At 36.2% G+C, this 20906-nt stretch overlaps 3 protein-coding genes across 7 annotated transcripts; 2 read left to right on the top strand and 1 right to left on the bottom strand.

The window, feature by feature from the left end:
• The first annotated feature begins 185 nt into the window (after window positions 1–185).
• LOC105455604 (transmembrane protein 231-like) lies at window positions 186–4111 on the top strand. 3 transcript variants are annotated; one of them, XM_011699044.1, is made up of 6 exons: window positions 2102–2186; window positions 2517–2786; window positions 2893–3056; window positions 3328–3450; window positions 3522–3729; window positions 3825–4111. In XM_011699044.1, exons 2-6 carry the CDS (start codon window positions 2519–2521, stop codon window positions 4085–4087), a joined length of 1026 nt encoding a protein of 341 aa, XP_011697346.1. In that variant the 5' UTR covers window positions 2102–2186; window positions 2517–2518; the 3' UTR covers window positions 4088–4111. The 3 variants fall into 3 exon arrangements, with proteins under 3 accessions (XP_011697345.1, XP_011697346.1, XP_011697347.1); XM_011699045.1 differs by lacking the exon at window positions 2102–2186 and having other exon boundaries at window positions 2311–2786; XM_011699043.1 differs by lacking the exons at window positions 2893–3056; window positions 3328–3450; window positions 3522–3729; window positions 3825–4111 and adding an exon at window positions 186–782 and having other exon boundaries at window positions 1574–2186; window positions 2517–2647.
• A 147-nt stretch (window positions 4112–4258) lies between these two features.
• Window positions 4259–8410, top strand: LOC105455602 (ubiquitin-conjugating enzyme E2Q-like protein 1). 3 transcript variants are annotated; one of them, XM_011699040.1, is made up of 4 exons: window positions 4259–4696; window positions 5494–5769; window positions 5922–6350; window positions 6693–8410. In XM_011699040.1, exons 2-4 carry the CDS (start codon window positions 5530–5532, stop codon window positions 6819–6821), a joined length of 798 nt encoding a protein of 265 aa, XP_011697342.1. In that variant the 5' UTR covers window positions 4259–4696; window positions 5494–5529; the 3' UTR covers window positions 6822–8410. The 3 variants fall into 3 exon arrangements, with proteins under 3 accessions (XP_011697342.1, XP_011697341.1, XP_011697343.1); XM_011699039.1 differs by having other exon boundaries at window positions 5489–5769; XM_011699041.1 differs by having other exon boundaries at window positions 4464–4696; window positions 5489–5769; window positions 5937–6350.
• Window positions 8109–19769, bottom strand: LOC105455603 (large neutral amino acids transporter small subunit 2). The gene is made up of 8 exons (XM_011699042.1): window positions 19076–19769; window positions 15634–15852; window positions 14372–14642; window positions 13158–13281; window positions 12465–12665; window positions 10611–10760; window positions 10319–10496; window positions 8109–10164 (listed from the first exon to the last, which is right to left on the bottom strand). The coding sequence occupies exons 1-8, from the start codon at window positions 19344–19346 to the stop codon at window positions 10103–10105; spliced, it is 1476 nt and encodes a 491-aa protein (XP_011697344.1). The 5' UTR covers window positions 19347–19769; the 3' UTR covers window positions 8109–10102.
• Between the last annotated feature and the right edge of the window lie 1137 nt (window positions 19770–20906).

Below are 20906 nucleotides of genomic sequence, written 5' to 3'. Positions count from 1 at the left end.
TATTGGTCCAGATGTTTCCCATTGCTGCGTCTGTCTCTCGCTGCGGTCGCTGCTATCTCTCTCCGCGCCGCCGTTTTCGCGCCAGTTCAACGAAGAAACCAGAGAGAAGCTTCTCTCTGACGAAACTCTTCTTAAGTTCTTCTATCGCAAAAAACGATCGAGGCAATTCAATCGAGGCATCAACGGAGGAGCGACGACTCGCAGATGCCGAGAAATCCGAGAATGGAATGTGACGTATCGATAAATAAAATAGAGGCGAATCGCGGCTCGTTGCCAAATTTTTTGGCGTTCGCGCGCACGAGGCAATATGTGAAGCCACTCCCGAATAAACTTGGCGCTTTCCGCGGAAGCTCGTAACGCGCACGTATTTCAAAAGGTTTGAAAATGTCCGATGACTCCGCGCCGGACTCCAGCACCGTCGACAACGAGGAGGAGGAAGAACGGAGGGTTCGCCGTGGCAAATCGGGCGGAGCGGCGAGACGGCTGAAGGCGCTGTTCTGTTGTCTAAAGAGCCAGCCGTACGCGGCGGAAGGGACCGTCGAGTGCGATCCCGACGAGTGCGACTACGTTGTCGAGAAGCTCGTCGTGAGACGCGTGCCGCTCGCGCTCTTCGCGATCCCGGCCGATCTCGCGGATAACGCCTCGCGATCGACGTCCTCGTCCGCGCTCGACGGGAACGCTCGTGCTAGTGTCGCGAACGCCACGCGAGAAGCATCGACGAGAATTACGACGAACGAGGCCCTACGTTTCGGAGATGAACGTCGAGACTCGGTCGGCGAAAGGCAAGTTCACTCATGGAGATAATTGTATTTTGAATATTTTGAATATGTCGGAGGGATTATTGTTTTGTTTGACAATCCATAATCTTTTAAATCAGTAATCCTGTTGCAGGATTAATAGCATAATGTTTCGTAGCATGTAAAATAACACTCCTAACGTAACACTTGTCCCAAGATTTTTCTTAGAAAAATAACCTCTATATAAATTTTTTTAGAATTTCTGTAAAATTTTAGAAAAGTTCGGACGATAAATTTGAAATTTTATAACTTTTTAGAAAATTTTTTAGACGATTTTTTTTTTATACGAACTGGAACACTTAAGAAGTACTGAGAAAATTAAATTTACATCTTTTCTAAAATTCTTTATATATGTAAATTTTGAGAGTTTGAAAAAATTTTTTTATTCTATAATTTCTATAATTTTGAAAGTAAAAGAAAACTTATAAAATTATAAAATCATACAATAACATATTAAATAACATATAACTTAAAAGAAGTTTAAGATATTTTTTAATACATCTTAATTAAAATTCAAAATGTTATGAGAATTTTTTTTACCAAGACATTGATGTTTGATTTGAACTTAATTTGCACAGTTACATTTATATAAAAGAATCATATATTCAGCTTGTTAATGAACCATGTAATTCATTGCGATAAGATTGAAAATAATTTAGATTAATTATTGCAAATATAGTTCTAATTGATGATAATTTTGGTAACGAAAAAAATAACTCCAAAATAATTGACTTATTTAAGACATATTTGAATATTTATTAATATTATATTTTCAGTCTGGGTTGTCGAGCAAAGTCTTCGGTCTGGCGAGAGGGGATTCCGAGTAAATTCAAGTACTTAAATTGGAAGGAATCCGAATATCCGTGCAAGAATCCTTTGAATGTTTCACGGAGCAGACGATTGTTCGCGGAGAATATCTCTGAAGCGACGTCCAGTACGAGAACCGATGTTTCCTCCAGGACAACGTCCTCCGCGACTGTCCAGGACGATGTTTCAACTCGGGACGGTCCTATTCATCGTGGATCTTCTAATCCTCTCTTTGGATTTGAAAACGAAAGAAAGTCGCACGCGCAGAAAGACGAGGCAGCGCGAGACGCGTCCTCCGGGAAAGAGCGGGATAAATTTCTCCCTGGACGAAACCAGAAATACATAGTATCACCGTTTCGAGTGCGAAGGGGCACCTTCGATCTCGCAAAACCGAAGGATGCGATTATCGACGATCTTGGAGTGGATGGCAAATCGTTGTCGTATATCGAAGAATCTGTCGAGGATGAGTCTTCAGAGTCAACGGAAAATGTGAAAAATCGCGACTTGGGAAAGAACACAGCGGTCAGGTGGCGAATCACCATTAAACGCCAGCGTGCGAACGCGACTCTCGAACATTCCGAGGTGTGATTCACAATTAAACTTTTCAAAAAGATGCGTAGATACTTTCGCAGTAAAAGTTATAATTCGTTTTCTTTTAATTTATTACTATTAGAAATATTATATATATATATATTTTTTTTTTGACATCTAATAATTTCAAGTACTTCAATAATCCCTCTAACTTTGTAAATTTCGTAAATTCTTTCAAACTCTAATTTTATTAGCTAAAACACTTTTATCATCCTCAATAATAACAATCATAACCTTAATTATAATAATGATACAATGTTAAAATGCGATCGATTTAAAAGTACAAAGAGATATTTTACAACGGAATACTTTTGTCCCAAGCCATGTCCTTCTCTGGAAGGGAAAACGCACAGATGAGGATATATTCCCATATGCAACGACAGCTGCGTCCACCTGTGTCTATACGTTTTCGCACCTGTGGACGTTGCCGCGGCGACGACCGTAATATCACAATGGCAGCGATCGAGATATTTTCAAGCTCCGTCACTTACAAGTACAAGAGTAGAATACATTCCTGCGCATCAATTGTTGTTTTCCTGTTCATTGTGTTATCCTTAATCACGCCACTTTTTATAATCTACAATGCGGGAGGTAGGAATCGACCCAATTTTCACAAGTATTACAGACTTTCGATACACGTGTGTGTGATTTACGTTTTTATTACGTTTACTTTATATTTAATATTTTTAAATTTCAGGTATCTGGATGAAAAATCGGATGCACGCGGAAACGCCTGATGTGCACTTCATATACAAATATTTATTACTCGCGGAGGTTGATTCCTTTGAGGAGCCCATCGTGTGTTCTACTTTCACAACATACAAGGAGAACGATATCGAAGACCAGTGTACACTAATCAAGGTTGTTTCTTTATTACTAGAACAAGAAAGTTAACGATGCCATAAATATACGAAAATTTGATTTTTAGCGAATTACTTATTATCAATATTTTTTATTCGGTCTCTTGTCACGTCTTATAATTAATGTTAAACTCTGATTCCAACTTGTTTTCTGTTTCTAATACAAAGATGCTTGTATATGCAACTTTATATAATTCCTATTTATTCAAATATTACTAGTATTAATATTTATTTATATAAATATTTTTATACATTTACACTTTTTTATTTAGGTACAAGAGAACGATCTAAACAACGATGGGCAAAAGGATTCCCTAAGATTTGAAGCGCAATTTTACACGGATAAACCAGTGAAATCTCTACGACTTTTGCTGTTCTTCAATTTTCAATTAAAGGTAAATTCGCGCCGTTCACAAGTTTGCTCTTCGAAAAAAAAAAAAAAATGAATTTTTTCTTTATTTTGTAGCATCTTATCCAAGTGGCGATAGAATCTATCGGTGTGTTTGATCAAATATTAAACCACGAGGTTCAAGAGATACGATTCTTCGGCGATCTGGAGCTACGACAGAAAGGACTTTTGCGCAGCAAGGGTCTCTACGAGACGTACAATCACAGTATAGAGCTGTCCGATTACTCTTTACCCGAACTGCTGTTGCGCAGTTTTAACCGAAAGTGTACGTGCACTTATAAATTGTCGAAAAAATTTTTTCAAATAATTTGACGTAAACACGTAGAGAAATTCTCAATAAACGGCATGTTTGCTTTACAGTCTCTGCCAGAATTACGAACGAGCGAGTAACGTGGAGAACAGGCTTCTCCAGCGACGAAGCGGTGGTCGTCATCGGCGAATTGTTCTACGTGGAGAATTTTATTTACTATCAGCCGGGCTTCTGGGAGGAATTGAAATGGGTGTGGATCCAATACCTGTCGTGCCTGCTCGTGTTCGCATACGTGGCTAAACATATCCTGGTGTTTGTATTTACCAATAGATACCTGAACACGTATATTGTAAGGCCGTGGGCGAATACGTAAAAATAAACGAAAAAGAAAAACAAACCTATCCGGTAAATAAGACCTACATCTTGCGCGTATAAATTGACCATAGATTTTGCCTTTATTTCTCTCGTTACGTTATGGTCTTCCGTTCCCATTGCATTCAATTTTAATAATGTATTTTTCGACGAATTTGCAGATGTTCTTTCGGCATAAATTTGAAGAACAGTCATCATTTACCGAAAAACAATTGGATCTTGAAATTTTAATATAAACGTCAGAAAATATTCATAAATATCGTTAAATCCCGATAAAATTTATCAAATGCGAAAGAAATTTTCGGAGAAAAAAAATAGCGTTTGCCGTTTGTGCGCAGTCCGCGCTATCGGCCGCGCGCTATCGGTCATGCAAATTGGATCGATAAAAAGGAGCTGACTGCCATTCACGACGGTAGCGCCGGCATCGGTTGACGTCTATCCCTTCACTCGTTCCCGTGGCTGACGTCGATTGGTGGTTCAACGAGGGTGGAGACTGCGCCATGTTCGGCGATTGCATCTTCATCGTTTTCGCGTGTACTCGTGTAGTACACAACAGCCGCACGTTGACAATCTGTCAGCCGTAAGCGATGCAGAACCGCTGATAGAATGGGTGAGTCTGATAATAGATTAATAAGTCGGTAAATAAATAGTACCCGGCTTGTTTCGAGTAGCCATTCTGTAGGAAGACCGATACTCCACACCCTCGCACGACTTAAAAATGAATTCTGACGTCGTCGACGGGTTTTCTGGTGAAAATAGATAATTTGATAACTTAAGGAAGATTAATTAATAAGAGTTAATCAGTAGATAGAAATTTCTCGATCAGTTGCCGAAAAATCAGCCAGAGATAATTTAATATTTTATAAACACTTGAAAACTCAAAGACATTTTATGAACACTTTTCAAAAACACCTTCCTATTTCGAAAAATTAAAAATCTAATAGGATAATTTGTCATCGAAAGTTCGCAAGATATCTTTAAGATGTAATATATTTAGGCAAAGTATATCACTTTCTGAAAATATGTATATTCTGAATGACAATGTTATGGCAGCTTCTGTATTTGATTTGAATTAATTGAGACGAATTCCAGAATTGATATAACTAATGTCGAATTGAAACAATCACTATGAGAGTTATTTTGTATATCTCATTAATAAACTCAATCAATCCAATCAGTTATTCTAAAAAAACTAAATTTTTTGCATTGATTGTAACTCAAATGCACTTTTACATTTTTATTGATAATTTTTTCTACGATTTGATTTTTTTTTTGCAGTATATGAATTTTTTAAATTCCTTTTCCTTGAATTATCTAAGAAAATCAATAATTAGACCATTATAATTTCATCCTGATGTAGTCTTGGAAATGTCTCTCACAAATAAAAATATTTTGAACGCAGAGTAGCGAGACCTCGTAAAGTAGCGGCACGGTACTTTCACCATGTCCACGAAATCCAAGGAGAAAGTGGTGGCCGCCATCCGGAAACTCTTCCGGTCTTCCGATAAAATAGCCGAACCGGAGGGAGCCAGCAGTTCGACCAATTCGCCATCGAGGAGACTCCTAAATCGCCACCACCGTCCAGATGCCGTCACTCCAGTGGATGGACCGATACTGGAAAATCCAGACTCCACTCATCATGCCGATCGGAGTTGTTTCTTCAAGGCGAAAAAGTCGCCAAAGGTGCGTGGAGTTCTCGAATAACGAAAAGATCACAAGGAGGAGATGTAATCACTGGCTTTTTTTCGATGAATAAGCGTGATAGAATAGCTTCTATATTTAATTTTGTAATCAGACTTTGTATATCTTGAGATAACCTGAGAATTTCAAATCAGGCTTTACTTGTGCAGGACAACAACGAGTGCAAAGTCGCCTGCGACAAGGACATCGGTCTGCGTCGACTAATGAAGGAGTTCAACAGGATCCAAAGAGCACAGCGCGGCGACTCTGCCTTCACCGTGGAGCTCGTCAATGATAATGTTTTCGAGTGGTTCGTTCGATTGCACAAAATCGACCCGGACAGCAAGCTGGCGGCCGACATGCGCGAGCTGAAGATACCTCACATATTGCTGCACGTGATCTTTCCGAAGGAATTCCCGTTTGCGCCGCCCTTTATGAGGGTAATCTCGCCGAGGATCGATCAGGGCTTCGTGATGCACGGCGGTGCTATTTGCATGGAACTCCTCACGCCGAGAGGATGGTGCTGTGCGTACAGCGTAGAGTCGATGATCATGCAGTTCGCGGCCAGCGTTGTAAAGGGACAGGTGAGTGTAGTTTTGATCTGCGCCAAGTAATTAATTCCTTCAGAATGTATTATGAAAATACATTATATGACCATGATATGATGATGTGATCGTATGATATATATGATATCATATAACATATGTCATATTATTGTAATACAGTATCATAGATATGACAATCACATTTTACAAGCTAAAAAACACGAGAAATGTGTCTTCTTTTTATCAAATTTAAGAAATTCAATTTTATATTATCGTTCGTGATTAAAGAAAGTAAAGACATAAAATTTACAAAAAAATTGGTCACTAATGTGTTCATACTTACTGATTTCTCAGATTTATGTCAAGTTTTTATCTCAACAGGCACAAGTGGCGAGGGTGCCAAAGCCAAACAAAGAGTACAATCGACAATTGGCCGAGGAGACGTTCAAGAATCTGGTGAGGACGCATGAGAAATACGGCTGGGTGACACCGCCGCTCGCTGAAGGCTGAATTGCAGAATATTTCATCGTAGAAAGCCGGAAGAGATCTGCGTTTCCTGCTTGAGAAGAGGCGCACGAACCGACGTGATTTTTTCCGATTTTCCCGACGAGGCGCCGATGATGATTTCTTTGTTGCGTTAGGAAAACCAAAGTGTTTACCAAAATTCTGTTGCCTAATTGCAGCAAGAAGAGTGCACAAGCAGAATCAGGAAGAGCACCGAGCTTGTCAGGTGAACAGGCCGTGTGGCGATTTTTTTAGTCATTTTTCAATTTTTGTAAAAAAAATACGTAGGAATTTAAAGAAAAAGAAAGTTTCAAGATCTTTAAACAAAAATTTCTCATTTTTCACTTAACTCGTTCCTTTTATAGTGCGAGAAAAAACAAATATTGGGTACAAAAGTACTAATTTTGATTGTGTTTATGCCAAAGACTGATTAATTTTTAAAAAACTTACTGCATGTCAAAGGGACGCTTTTTAAAGATCTCGAAATTTTCTTACAAGTCTTTACATCTATATTATTACGCCAAATTAATTACTAAGATAACTATGGAATCGTTGCAATGTTATTCGTGTTTTTCGAATCGGCAAAAGTTTGCAGGATTTATCCGTTAAATATCGGAAGCTCATAACAGAATATTTTGTTTTATTAATTTCAATAAGTAAATGAAGAAAAGAGATTGCTCAATAACGCGTACTGAACTGTTACTGTTAAATAATCGAAAAATCGATGGAACATGTAAATATGAACAACGAAAATATGTAATCAAATACGACTTATTTCTATGCTTTATAAAGTTTTACTTTATGTTAATATTTTAAAAAGAATATTTGCGTCCAAATTCTTCCGCGGAAACAAAACTCTTGATTATGAGCTTCTACGATAGTTTATTTCTTTTTTAAGACACAACTATCTATTATGTATAAACGATTTTTTATACGTTTCTCGATCGACTATTCGCAGGAGTGTTTGTACATACAGTCGTTATGTTGGATACATGTACTTGTATATGTGCCAAAAATAAATACAAGTTCAAAGTATTAACGTCACTTTGCAAAACTAAGCAAAACTTCAAATTGACATTTTATCGCGAAGGTTCGCGCGACTGTAGACGCTACAGCTCATCATGAATGAACGTATCACGAAGCGTATCTAGATTAATAAGAGACCCAATTAATTGTTCCAAATGGTTGACTTTAATATGGCGCCGAGAAAAGTAATGTCTGTACAAGATTTTCAAAAGTAAGGATTGGCGATGAAGGATTAAAAATTAAATATAAATAAAGTATTTACAAATGATGGAATTAAACATGAGAAACCGTTGCTATTTCGGCGCATATTAACAGTACTTTTGGCCTATTTGCCGTAGTAACAGTAGTTTGACGGCAGGCATATGTATACTGTGTCTTTTTTCCACCACACAACACATTCTACGTTCTAGAAATTTAGGAATGTACGAACAAAAAAATGTGTACAGCACGAGATGTGTGCTAATCTTTCCTATCTCCGTTAACAGCTTATAAACTAATTGCAAGTTATACTTAAAAGCGATTTACAACGCCGTTTTATCAAATCTGTTGGAATAAAGTTGCTATTCAAAGATTTGTTATTTGTCTCTAAATTCCTTTAAAATATACATACGTATCTGTTCTTATTCACAATTTGCCTTTAATATACAGAAAAACATTTATGTTGTTTTACCAGTATTAGCCGATCTAATTGAAAATCTTGTTAATTCAATGACAATATCAACACAGTAAAGCAAATATGTTCTTGTACTAATAAAATGTTTTTTAACTGCTATTTGTTTAAAATTAAAATTAAATGTTATTTAATACTGTTATTGTATGAACAAGAATATTTTCGAAATTACTGCTGTTGGCTAATGCTGTTAATACATCATTTTTTTTCCGTGTACATACAACTTAATCATTATGCATTTTAAACAATATCCTATTTTACCTTACAGAATATATAATCTTGCTCACGTATAAGGCACATAATCGATCATTCTCGAATGCAATTTGTTCCAAATAATTCCCTATCGATACTTGAGCATCTGATTAGAATACAAATATCATTTAGGCAACGATACTAGATTAGCATTCACAATCCATATTTGAAAATATGATTATCATTCGTACATACGTTTCGAGAGGCGATAAAATTCTTCAGACAGCTAAACATTCCGTTTTTCTTTTAACGCTTTCCTTCATGACCTTTTTAAAATCGTTTCATTCATGATATTTAATTTAAAACAGAAGCTCTACTACATATATTTCTTAAATAATTGAAAGTACGAAAGAATCTACTTTCTTTTAGGTTCTCTTTTTTTCGCTTGAAACCTCAAATTTCTTAGGGAAAGAAATTTAAATTAACTAATTAATCAATGATTGTCAAAATTATATAATGTTGTACATACAATTAATAATTAAAGCAGAATCCTTTATATATCTCTTGTAAATATATCTCTTTCAATTACGAGACTATATTTACGTGCAATGTGTACAAGCTTTACATTATTCCATTATATTTACAATTCGAGACTCGAAATCAGTAGTCATCATTTCACTGAATTTGAATGATTAGATATGTGCAATAATGACAGTCCTTAAATAAATGCAAATAAATTAAACGCTACAATTGACCTAAAGTCCTTAAAAAATTCAACTCGAAATTATATATCGGTTCTGCTGACGTTATTTAATAATTTTGCTAGATTCTCTTTATATTATGCCTTAATGTAAAAACTCTTATTTTATATTATGCCTGTATAATCCAACGTGGCCAATGAAAATGCGGCATAAACATATGTACGGATTACATAATCAAAAAATATTTATCTTAAATATCTTTTTGAAGCATACATTTCGAGTACGCCGGGCAGTGTCAAAAATTGGCACTCGAATACAATTTACGTGCTAATAGATTACAGCAATGGCGTACAGGCACTTATTAAACAATAAATAATCACAAATATATATATATGTATATATATATATATATGTGTGTATAAAAATTACTTCCGCAAGTATATCTATATATGTATATATAGAATATAAAAATTATGAATCTATCGACGACAGTACCGTGTTTGCTCGCGCATTACCATTAATACTTATGCAATCATGCGGTTGTTCAATAGATGACAATGATGGACATTATATCTGTATTCGCAACTATATATTAGGTATTCTACCTACCTAAGAAAAAGTACGACGCGTGCGGAATGCACTCTTAAATTCGGGTCACAGTTTGGAATTTTTCAATGATTAGTACTAGTCTCGGGCACTCATTCCGTCTTGTCTTCTTCCACGCACATGAATAGCTTCGCGCACATCAAATTAAAATTATCTGCACAGAAAATATCATAATGACATATAAATATACGTATAGTATGCAGCATATAGATATATAATACATAAAATATGTAATAACAGTACAAACATTGAATGACTACGTGCAGCACGTTTTAACAAGCTTCCATAAAGCTTACAATATAACTTACGGGATGCATTGATGAGCCAGGCGGGCTTCGTTTTCCAATCGATGAATATACAGTACACGGGAATGCCAGACAGAATTATGATGATACCTACGCCTACTTCCCATGGTGAGACGTAAAACGGGAAGGTGACCAAGAATGCGCAGATTATGAAGAAGATGATTGGCAAAATTATGGAAACCTGGAAGATAAAATATGCGAAATGAGACTTCACTTGCAATCAAATAGAAAAGCTGAAAGATGGATCTTTTCAAGGATATTTTTTAAAAATCACACGTCGCAAAATCGCACGTACCTTTATCGGACGATGGAGATTGGGCTTTTTGTAACGTAGCCACAACAGACCAGACACGGAGAGTGTGGTAAATAGAGCCTCAACGAAGCTGACATAATTTATTAGTACGTAGACATCCTCTATGATGAGGAGTACCAGGGTGATAATGCACAGAAACGGAAATTATAGTTTAACGCTCGGAATTGGAGTCCGACTACAAGAATAGAAAAATTGCCCCGCGTGCATATCGGCGCTTTTAGAACTGACCGCGAATTGCGACAATTAAAACGCTTTAACACTTGGTTCCTGATAATTTTGCCATCGGGATCTAAAATTGATATTCCATTCAAAGAAAAAAAAAATAGAATCTATTTTTTTAAAATAAGGTAAATTTTATTATTTTATTTTTGTTAGCGAGGAAAATTTTCGATCTACGAAGATCTCTAGTAAATTATCTGAATTTCTTCTATTTCAAAAGCTATCGCCGAAAAATTAAGAAGTTATTTATAATCTCTGTTAGACACATGCCACATAATTAATTATATATATCTCTATTAAAACGAGTAATTGACACGTTTGTATTAAAAATATGTGAAGTGATTTTGAGCGCGGCCGATCCCTTTAATATTTTATTTCGTTCGCAGAAAGGAACAGAGATTGCGAGCAGACTTCCGTTACCGATCAAAGAGACACGGGGCCAGAGAGCGACATGAAAGGATCAATTTATCGCTCTCAATTAACGAGCCGCAAATCAAAATGTCGAGCTATACATATAGTAATGTGCCGCTACGTATGTCGCTGCTCTGATCCGGCTGGCTTCGTTTATTTCATTAAGACTCCGGCTTTAATGTGATTTCGCGGGGTCCGATTTATACACGTCAATTAATTCTATTCCCGGCAATTGAACGGGCCGAATTATCGCACGCGAAACGCAGATTACTTCGATAGTAGTAAAAGGCGCAAAAAACTGATTGCCTTCTTTAAGTATTTACATTAGATGTGGTATTTCCGCTCAGGCGAAATATCTGAGATAATACAACAGGCATTATTGTGTTCTTTAAATATTCTTATCAAAGAAAGTTTAAACAATTTCCGAAGAAATGCGGCCAAAAATTTACGTAAAACAATTAACAATTATATAACCAATTTTTTCGTAATACGCTTTCGAAATGTTTGGATTTAATGTCATATCATACAAACGCACAAATATCGATTATTTTGAATTAATTTAAACAAACAAATTTTATAATAACAAATTCAATATCATTGTATCAATTCCGATACGCCAATTAATGAGGTGTTTATCATATATAACATATGAATCATTGTCACATCCCATTTTCGTTATCGCCAGACGAAAGTCACTGCACAAACATCATACACGCCGTTCTATATGATACTAAAATCATTACCGCGATAACTTAAAAAGTTATCGGTAATGATCGAAATAATATAAAAAATAAATATATTTAATTACCACTGAGATGTATGGCATATTTCAAGGTGAACGACTTGCAATCAATTGCCGTAAAATTCAACAAGTGTCAGCGATATTTATTTACTTTATTCAAGTTCCGTTCGCAATAATATCAAAAGATATTTGTTGTGTGAAATATCTCAAAAAAAAAAAATTTTTTTATTTTCAATTGTCTTAATATTCTGATCAAAAGCTCTGAAAATTGAGGAGTATAAATTAATTGATTCTATTATAATAATAAAATTAATTAATCTGAACTTTTCAATTTTCAGAGCATTATAATTATTCTGTAATTAAATTAATAAATTAATTAATCTATATAGTTAATTCTATATAATAAATTCTATTTTAGTCAATTTTTTTTCTTTTTGCATTTTATGAGAGTGTGATATACTTACGAGGAAAATGAGGGATGGCATTGGCGTCAAGTTGCGGACATTAATGAGGGCAATGGCAGTGGGGAGGTGTCCGTTTCGGGCACCGACGAAGAACAACCTTGACGACGCGAAGATCGCCCCGTTCAATGCTCCGAAAGTCGAGCATGCCACGAAAAATGGCATGATCCATGACATAACGCCCAACAGTTTATCGCCAAAGGTCTAGAAAGGAAATTCCGATTTAATATTAGGCTATAGCAAAAGTGGAACAGCATAGCGTAAAATAACTGCAAGATTGCGTAATTTTTTTTCTGTATGAGATAGGTTGCATTAGATCGATGCATTTCACTTCTCGCGATATATACCGTACAATTTATTAATTTGTACCGAGTAAAAATTCTTGCTTCGAAAAGCAGTAACGCATGTGTAAGCGATCGCGCACGCTGCATTCACTTCAATTTATTGCTCAACATATAATACCAATATGATCAATTTAATACAAGCAAATTGCGTGAATTGAAGTTTTTGAATTTCTCATCTTTCCTAAAATTTACTCTTCAAGATTTATTATCTTTATACATTAAAGAGTCTACATATTGCTCTCTTTTGACGCTAAAATATTCGTGCGAGTGCAATCGCTTGGCAGCGAACCAATCGTGGATCGATACTCCACGTATCTACAATCGTTGTTAACGATTGTAAAAGTGTACTTACAACAGCGACGGCATTCGATGCGAGTATTTCATCCTGCGTGAGTACGACGAAGTAGGCGACGTTCGCGAAAACATAAATCACTGTTACCAGCGGCAGTGATATACAAATCGCCTTCGGAAGATTCCTGTGAGAATGGAAGAAACAATAATCATTATGAAAGTTTCTACAAGTCTCTGTTATGCTTATTGTCTTCGCGTAGCGATCGTGGCGCAGAGAGATGTGCGTCTGCCTTCTGTGCCAAAGATCCAAATTCAATATCCGACCAGAAACATCGGATTTTTATTCGATCGCTACCTCTCGGAAGGCAATGGCGAACCCTATCGAGAGTATATATATCTTGTCATGAAAACTCCTAATTAAAGCCATTCCCGAAATCGGCATTAAACTGTACGTCCCGTATATCTGCGTAAATTGTAAACAGCGCACACCGCAGAAATACGATGAGAGATTACTACACTCTGACAAGAATAGAAGAATTGTCTTCGTAAATATAAACACGCTCCTCTAATATGAAAAAACAAATATTAAGAAAAATTACTACTACTTCAGCTTATATTAGAGGGCTTATATTAGAGGTGTATATATTTACGAAAATAATTCTTCTATTTTTTTTGCAATATGTATGACTTTTCTGAATTTGTAGTACGCTATATGTATATCATTATATGCAATTTTGTTCAGCTAAGAAATCAATCATTTGCTGCTGTTCGCTCAAATAATTCCAACTGAATAGTCTCAAGTCCAGGTAAAGTGAAAAAAAACAAATACTTATTTTGTATTAATATTTCTAATAAAATATAAGATAAAGTTCTAAGAATTAATAATAATAAATAATAAATAAAAGAAGCGGCGAATACTATACGAGTTGGTGCAGCAAATGGCGTGCAGTAACATGCTCTTTAAAAACTATCTTAATTTGTGTAAAACTTTATTTATTATTTATTAAATTTGCAAGTTCTATCATATGGTTTGAATAATAATTAATTGAATTACAATTACATTAACAAATATTAAGCAAATATAAATATTGATTTTGTATAAATTAATTGAGCACAACGCACTATGGAGTATGGTCTATCAATAAGCAAATGCTCGATATAATATATTTGACCGTTCGGTCAGGTGTTATCCTCTTCTCTTATTAGAAATTAAAAGAATCGCGATAGGGACGCAAAATTGGAGAGTTTAATCCCAATTGTATTTACGACAATTACTTGTAGGGATCTTGGAGTTCCTCCGTCACGAAGTTGAGATAGTTCCAGCCCGAATAGGAGAACAGTCCGGAATAAATTGCCAGAGCGATGTAACCGGGCTGGGTGTTCGTGCCAGCCATCGGATACTGGAAGTTTTCCGTGTGGCCCATGCAGAGCCACCAGAAACCGGCCACCATAATGATTACCAGGGCGAAGATCTTGGTGCCGGTGAATATATCCTGCACTCTGGTCGCCCATTTGACATTGTAGCAATTAATGACGGTCAACAGACCTGTGGACGTGACAGAATGGTGAAATTATACTGTCGTCGCGCTCACTGTGTATTTCTGTGCAACAAACGCGTGCGTGAAAACAATCCGATCCGATGAGAGAGTGAATAACGTTTCTCCGGGCTATATTTAAAAGTTGCGATGCGTACATTTGCATCGTGTTTTTGCGGGAATCTTTCGCGCGATCGTTGCACATTTCACTGCACACGTGCGTCAAGATACTTTTGGCCGGTACGATAAACTGCGACAAACATTTATACGTACATATATATACAGGGAAATTCGGAATGTCCGGAAATTCGCCCACACTACTTCTTGAGGTGCTTCGGTATTCAAAAAGAAGGAAAACGTAGGTAGTCCGGAAATGAGTTGTTTCCGAGTTATAGCCACTTTTATGTTAAAATAATCATAAATAAATCGTAATAAATTATAATAATAGTTAATAATAAATTATAATTATTATGATTATAACAAATAAATTACGATTATTTAACATGAAAATAGCTATAACTTAAACAAAATCGTAATTTATTTTTTATTGTCATAATCATATTAAACATAATTTATTATGATTATTATTACGAATTTTATTACGATTTATTTACAATTATTTTAACATAAAAGTGTTAACATAAAAGTCTATAACTCGAGAACAACTCATTTCCGAATCTATGATTATATAACTTTTTTTCCTTCTTTCTTGGTCCCGAATTAATTATCTCAAGAAGTAGTACGGGCGAATTTCTGGACACTCTGTATACACGCGATATTTATAACAATTGATGTGACGTCTGCAATTCCTGAGAGAAATATTGATCAGCTAACAATAAATAGAGAGAAAAGCTGATGGAAACTTAGTACAAGCAATCGTATTAGAAGACATAATCAACTAAAAGCTTTTAAAAGTTATTCGATATATTTTATTAGGCCACACACCATATACTTTCAAATTTTACTATAAAAAGAAAAAATATATATATTTATTTATCTTACATGTGATCACGGCAGCGAGTAGTCGCACCGCTGCATACGGCGGTTCGCATCCGGGCCATACAGGTTGCAGTATGTACTGTGCGAACGTAAGAGCTGTGATCGCGTTCCCCGTTGGTACTAGGACGAACAAAGCCACCCAAAGATAAAGAAACGCCGGCAAAGGTCCGAAGGCATCGCTGATGTACGCATAATCGCCCCCGGATTTGGGGATCATCGTACCTGTATGTTGATGCAAGAACAATGTCATCTATTCTTTTTACGAATTTAGCAGACAACTTCTTTTACAAATAAAATAAAATAATAGAGAATCTGGTGATACAGAAATCATTTAGATCGACGTAATTACATCTCACTTAAAAAAAAAGCAATTAAATGGAATAAGTCGAATCGATGTCAAATTGACGATACAATGATTTCGACATCGAATTGAAAACCATTTCTCACTGGGAAGCAGATAATAAAAATATGAAAGAAAGGTATAAAAAAATATATAAAATTATAATAACTTATAATAACTCTAACGAATAAATACTCTAACTTATAAATACTCTAACGAAAATAAAACGTAAAAACAAAAACAAGCGTAAATCAAATATAAGGAAAAAGTGACAGAATAAGAGTACGCAAACGTTCTAAAGAATGTAGATTGGGACAACGAAACGTAAAAGAAGCATATAAAACGTTTACGAAGCGTTTTAACACTTTTTTTACATTCCATTGTTCCTTAGAGCGTTTTCCTTACATTTCTGTCATTCTTCACTTACATTTGATTTACAATTACAATTTTTATTTTCGCCAGAGAAATTCAGAAAAAAATAAATTAACATAAAAACAAATTAGTTTCTACTAGAAATAACTAGAAATAAGTTGACAAAGAAAGAAGATTTAAAAAAAGATAAACTTGAAAAAAAACATAAAGATGCAATCATGTTTTACGTTATTCTGTCTTATTTGATTGATTATACAGTATTATTTATCTATCGAATATTTTTATATAGAATTTCAGTAATAAGTTCCGATAAATGGAAAGATGCCAAATTAAATTTTCGTCTTGAAAATCGCGGAAGGTCTCTCGACGTGTCAGGGATCACTCGGACGAAAAATATTACTCACTATATCTCGTCATGCGATAACGCGCGTAACATTACTTAATTGCCATCAGGTCAGGGGTCAAATCATGTACACATGTGTTACGCTGCGCTGTTGCATTCGTCGATTCTGAATGCGGAGCGTGCACGCGAAACGATTTTGTTTCCTCGCAAATCAACCCTGCGATGAGATACAGGATACAGCGAACGCGCCTTATCGTATCGCTCGTTCATTCTGCGGTTCTCGCGGTCTCTCGTTCATCAGCGGAATCGCGGCCCGAATTTTACGGTCGGTCTAGTCTTTCCGTTTTTCTATTTTCTACACTTCCCTCTTTTTTGCTTTTCTTTTTTTTTGATCGTAAGCTTGTGTGACGTTTTATCAAGAATCACAAAAATAGTTTAGTCTTGACGCCTTAAGAACGCCTTCAATCGGGCAAAGAGTGAGTAATATCGAAGATAAAATATCAATACTAAAAATACTCAATGCTAAAATCGACTTCCTATACTCGATATTGACGATATGAGTATTTTTTCTCATCTATAATTATATTCTACAATTTGATATACAAAATTATAAATAGAATTCTGTCTCGAATTCTGTCGCAAATTATAGATCATGTAAAGTGAACTTTAAAGCTTTGTATCGTTGTTAGCGCAAGATTGCGGATATTCAGTAAGTTCAGTCCCGCAGAATGATGAGTAGATGACCTGCTGATCGAGAGATACAAATTTACGTACTTTTAAAAATGTAAATACAATATGTGTCCTTGAGAAGATTGCAGAAAATGAAACGATAACTAACATACGTATAATTAAGTTCGATAACTTGACGCGTAAGAAGTAAGCAATTTAAATTACGATTACTAATTATTTTTTATTAGCAGATAAAACTAGATGTGGAAAAATTGTGCGACTGACAACGAACTCGTTACAAATTCTCAATTCGCTCAACAATGGATTTCGGTAAGCTTTGGTTCTCTTTGGAAGGAAATTTTGCGCTGGGAATCTATGGTCTTCAGATTAAGAATTATCGATAAAATAAATAAACAAAGTAAATGCCACGCTTCTCTTAATTTTCATTTAGATGTCCTTCGTTGTCGCGGGAGAATTTTTCGGCAAAATACAAAAATATCAAAATTATTAATTTACATTAATTTTTTAATATAATTTGTAGTGATTGGAAGAATATATCACGCGTCAAAAATATTCGAAAATGATTAGAACTTTTTCTCCTTTTTTATTTTTTATCATAAAATTTCAGGCTGTAAATTGTAAAATAAAATATTTACGGTTTCAAGAATGTTCGGATTTTATTGAAGACGATTGCCTTCTTTATTTTCCTTCTCTTGTTTAAAAGCAGTTATGAAATTTGCACTCCCTTTTACCCTTTCTTAAGTCATTGTCAGTGAATTATGGTCATAGAGATATCGCACGAATGTAAGCATCAGCATATGGCCGTGCTGACGCTCGTGCCACGTGCGTATACAAACAGTACCATTGCTATACTAATAGTATCGTTCACTGCAGGACAAAGAAACAATATACCAAACAAACAGAATATAAAATAGCCAAAGTAGGTATGTAACTAAAAGGCACGTATGCTTACCTCTTTGAAATTAAAAATTTCGATTTTTAGAAACGGATCGAAATCAGAAAGGATTACACTTTATATACATAGAAGAGTAAAAAATTTTAAATGCAGTAATTTTTAACAGCTTTAGACAATTTTCATGTAAAAATTGTTATTTTTCAGAAAAATAATAGCACTTTTTATTCATGTATACTATGCTTTTTATTTGAAATTGGATATGAATAAAAATGTTACTTTGCCTCGTATTTAAAACTATTCCATTTTTTTCTAATGTGTACATATATAAAGAAGAAATGTAAGTAAAAGATACCAAAATGATATAATAATATACAAACTTGTGTGATGTAAAAGAGAAATACACATATCTCTAAAAAGTTATTAAATTTTTACATATAGCTACCGTTCTAAATTTACATTCTAATGGCATTAATAATATATTGATGACATGATAATTGTTACAAAATTTCATTTACCTATTCATGATGCAACGACAAACGTTGCAAATTAATTGTTATACCGCGTATATATCTTTCTTTACGATAATTAAAAATAATTAAACATAATATATTTTTTCCACATTAGTGTTTTACATATTTATTTTTGTAGAAAGATGACTACCTTTTAGGATCTATTCTTATACGTTAGGCATCGGAGTGCAACCAGTTCCGATCCTGCTTTCCCCCTTCTGTGTTCATCGCGTCAATTTGAATTTCAAAAGCTCGTGGAAAGAGGAGCAACCGTTCCAAAATATTTCATCACTTACCGAGCTCGGCGTAACATAGAGCTCCGATGAGCGACAGGATCCCGGAGAAGATCCAGACGAAGAGAGCCTGGCCGACGCTGCCGCTGTTCCTAAGCACGCCCTTGGGCGACACGAAGATACCGGCGCCGACGATGATGCCGACGATGATCGCCACGCCGTCCCACAGGCCCAGCTCCTTCTTCAGCTTGACGCCCGCGTCGTCGCCGTTGGATCCCGCGGCGGCGGCGGGCCGCAGGATTTGCTTCTCCGCCGGGGCTACTTTGTCCGGCATCTTCGGCTTTGTCCGGCGCGTCGCGTTGAAAAGTCCTCCCCGAAAATCGGAGCACACGCGCGCGCGCACGCGAGCGTCACGCACGTTTCCACGCGACGGCTCGGAGCGTTCGGGCGACGACGGTTGCCGCGGCGTGCCGCGTGAGCATTACCGCGAGTGCGTGCGACGCGGTGACATATGTATGTGGGCAAGGCGGAGGGAAAGCGGAAGCTGAGAAAGATAAGCGGAGACGGAAAAAGGACAGAGAATATTTATACAGGGAGACAGAGAGAGGAAAAGCCCGCGCGCGCGCGCGCGCACGCTCGCGTATCACCACGTGGCAAGGAGCGTCTCACGCGACGGACACACGTGCACGACTTACGTGCCGGGCCGCAATCGCCGAACTGTCGCTCGCTTCTTCGCGGCCGCGCTCGCCGGTACGCTCACCACCGTCTCCTACCCTTTTCATGTGATTCCGCCGCTCGGCGATCGAACTGGCGCGACGCTAAGCGGCGGCCGCGCACGAACGCGCGTGTCCATTGGCGCGGAACACGCTCACTCTCCAAAATCCGAGAGATAATCCAGTCTCTTTCCTTTCTTGCGCTTCTAAAAATACGACAAAGAATTAAAAGCAAACGCGATGATGAAAATAATAGAAAATCCACTCGCTATTTCGACGCTTCACGGCTCTCTTTGTCCTTCGCTAAAACAATAAATAATCTCGCACTGTTGAAAACTGAGATCGCACTGAGATTCAGCATTCTCTGCGAACGTGATTTCTCGCCGTATACTGATACGGTTTTTTTGCTGTCGCTTAAAGAAATATACACATTCAATGTCTCTTGGATAAAAACACAATCACGTACGAATTCTCGTTAACAAGCACTGCTCAGCTGCAGTTTAATTCTCCACAAAAAAACATCTTTGAAGTTTAAAATGCACAGTGCAAGCAACTTTTTGCCAATTTCAGCAAAATGTTCATCGTTCCTACGTCACTGCTCTCACCTTTAGGTCCTACGTCTTACGAATGTCCCGATCCGTATTGCATCATGAATTCACCGAAAAACGAAACGAACACACCTGCGGAAACGATAATGTATCTGACTTGACACGATATGAATGAATGCTATGTGTAACATTTCACGTCCGTAAAACGTGGTGCAAGCAATAATCGAAAATTGCACAATAATTCCACAAGAATTTCTGAAAAAAGATTGTTCCGTCAGCACTTCAAATTTGGTGAGATATCGATGCATTAAGCGTTTCTAAATCTTTTTCAATTTGTAGTATAAATAATGAGCCAAATTTGTCGAGGTACATAATTATTATATTATATGAATATTATAGGTGCGGCATATACGTTTCCGCGCTCATTGTCAGTATGGATCTTTCAAATACCGTTAATACAACATTAAGAAATAAAACAATTAAAGTTCTAAAATTTTTGTTTTTTTTTGTTTTAAAAGTGATTTTGTTGCAATAACATCGCTTTAAGTGAAGTAAAAGTAAACACAATATATAATATAGGTATATATATAATATATATATATATTATATATATATATTATATATATATTATAT

This window comes from Wasmannia auropunctata, unplaced genomic scaffold (genome assembly GCF_000956235.1).
Source record: "Wasmannia auropunctata unplaced genomic scaffold, wasmannia.A_1.0 LD335888.1, whole genome shotgun sequence".
NCBI classification, from domain to species: domain Eukaryota; kingdom Metazoa; phylum Arthropoda; class Insecta; order Hymenoptera; family Formicidae; genus Wasmannia; species Wasmannia auropunctata.
This window is presented reverse-complemented; position numbering and strand designations above follow the sequence as displayed.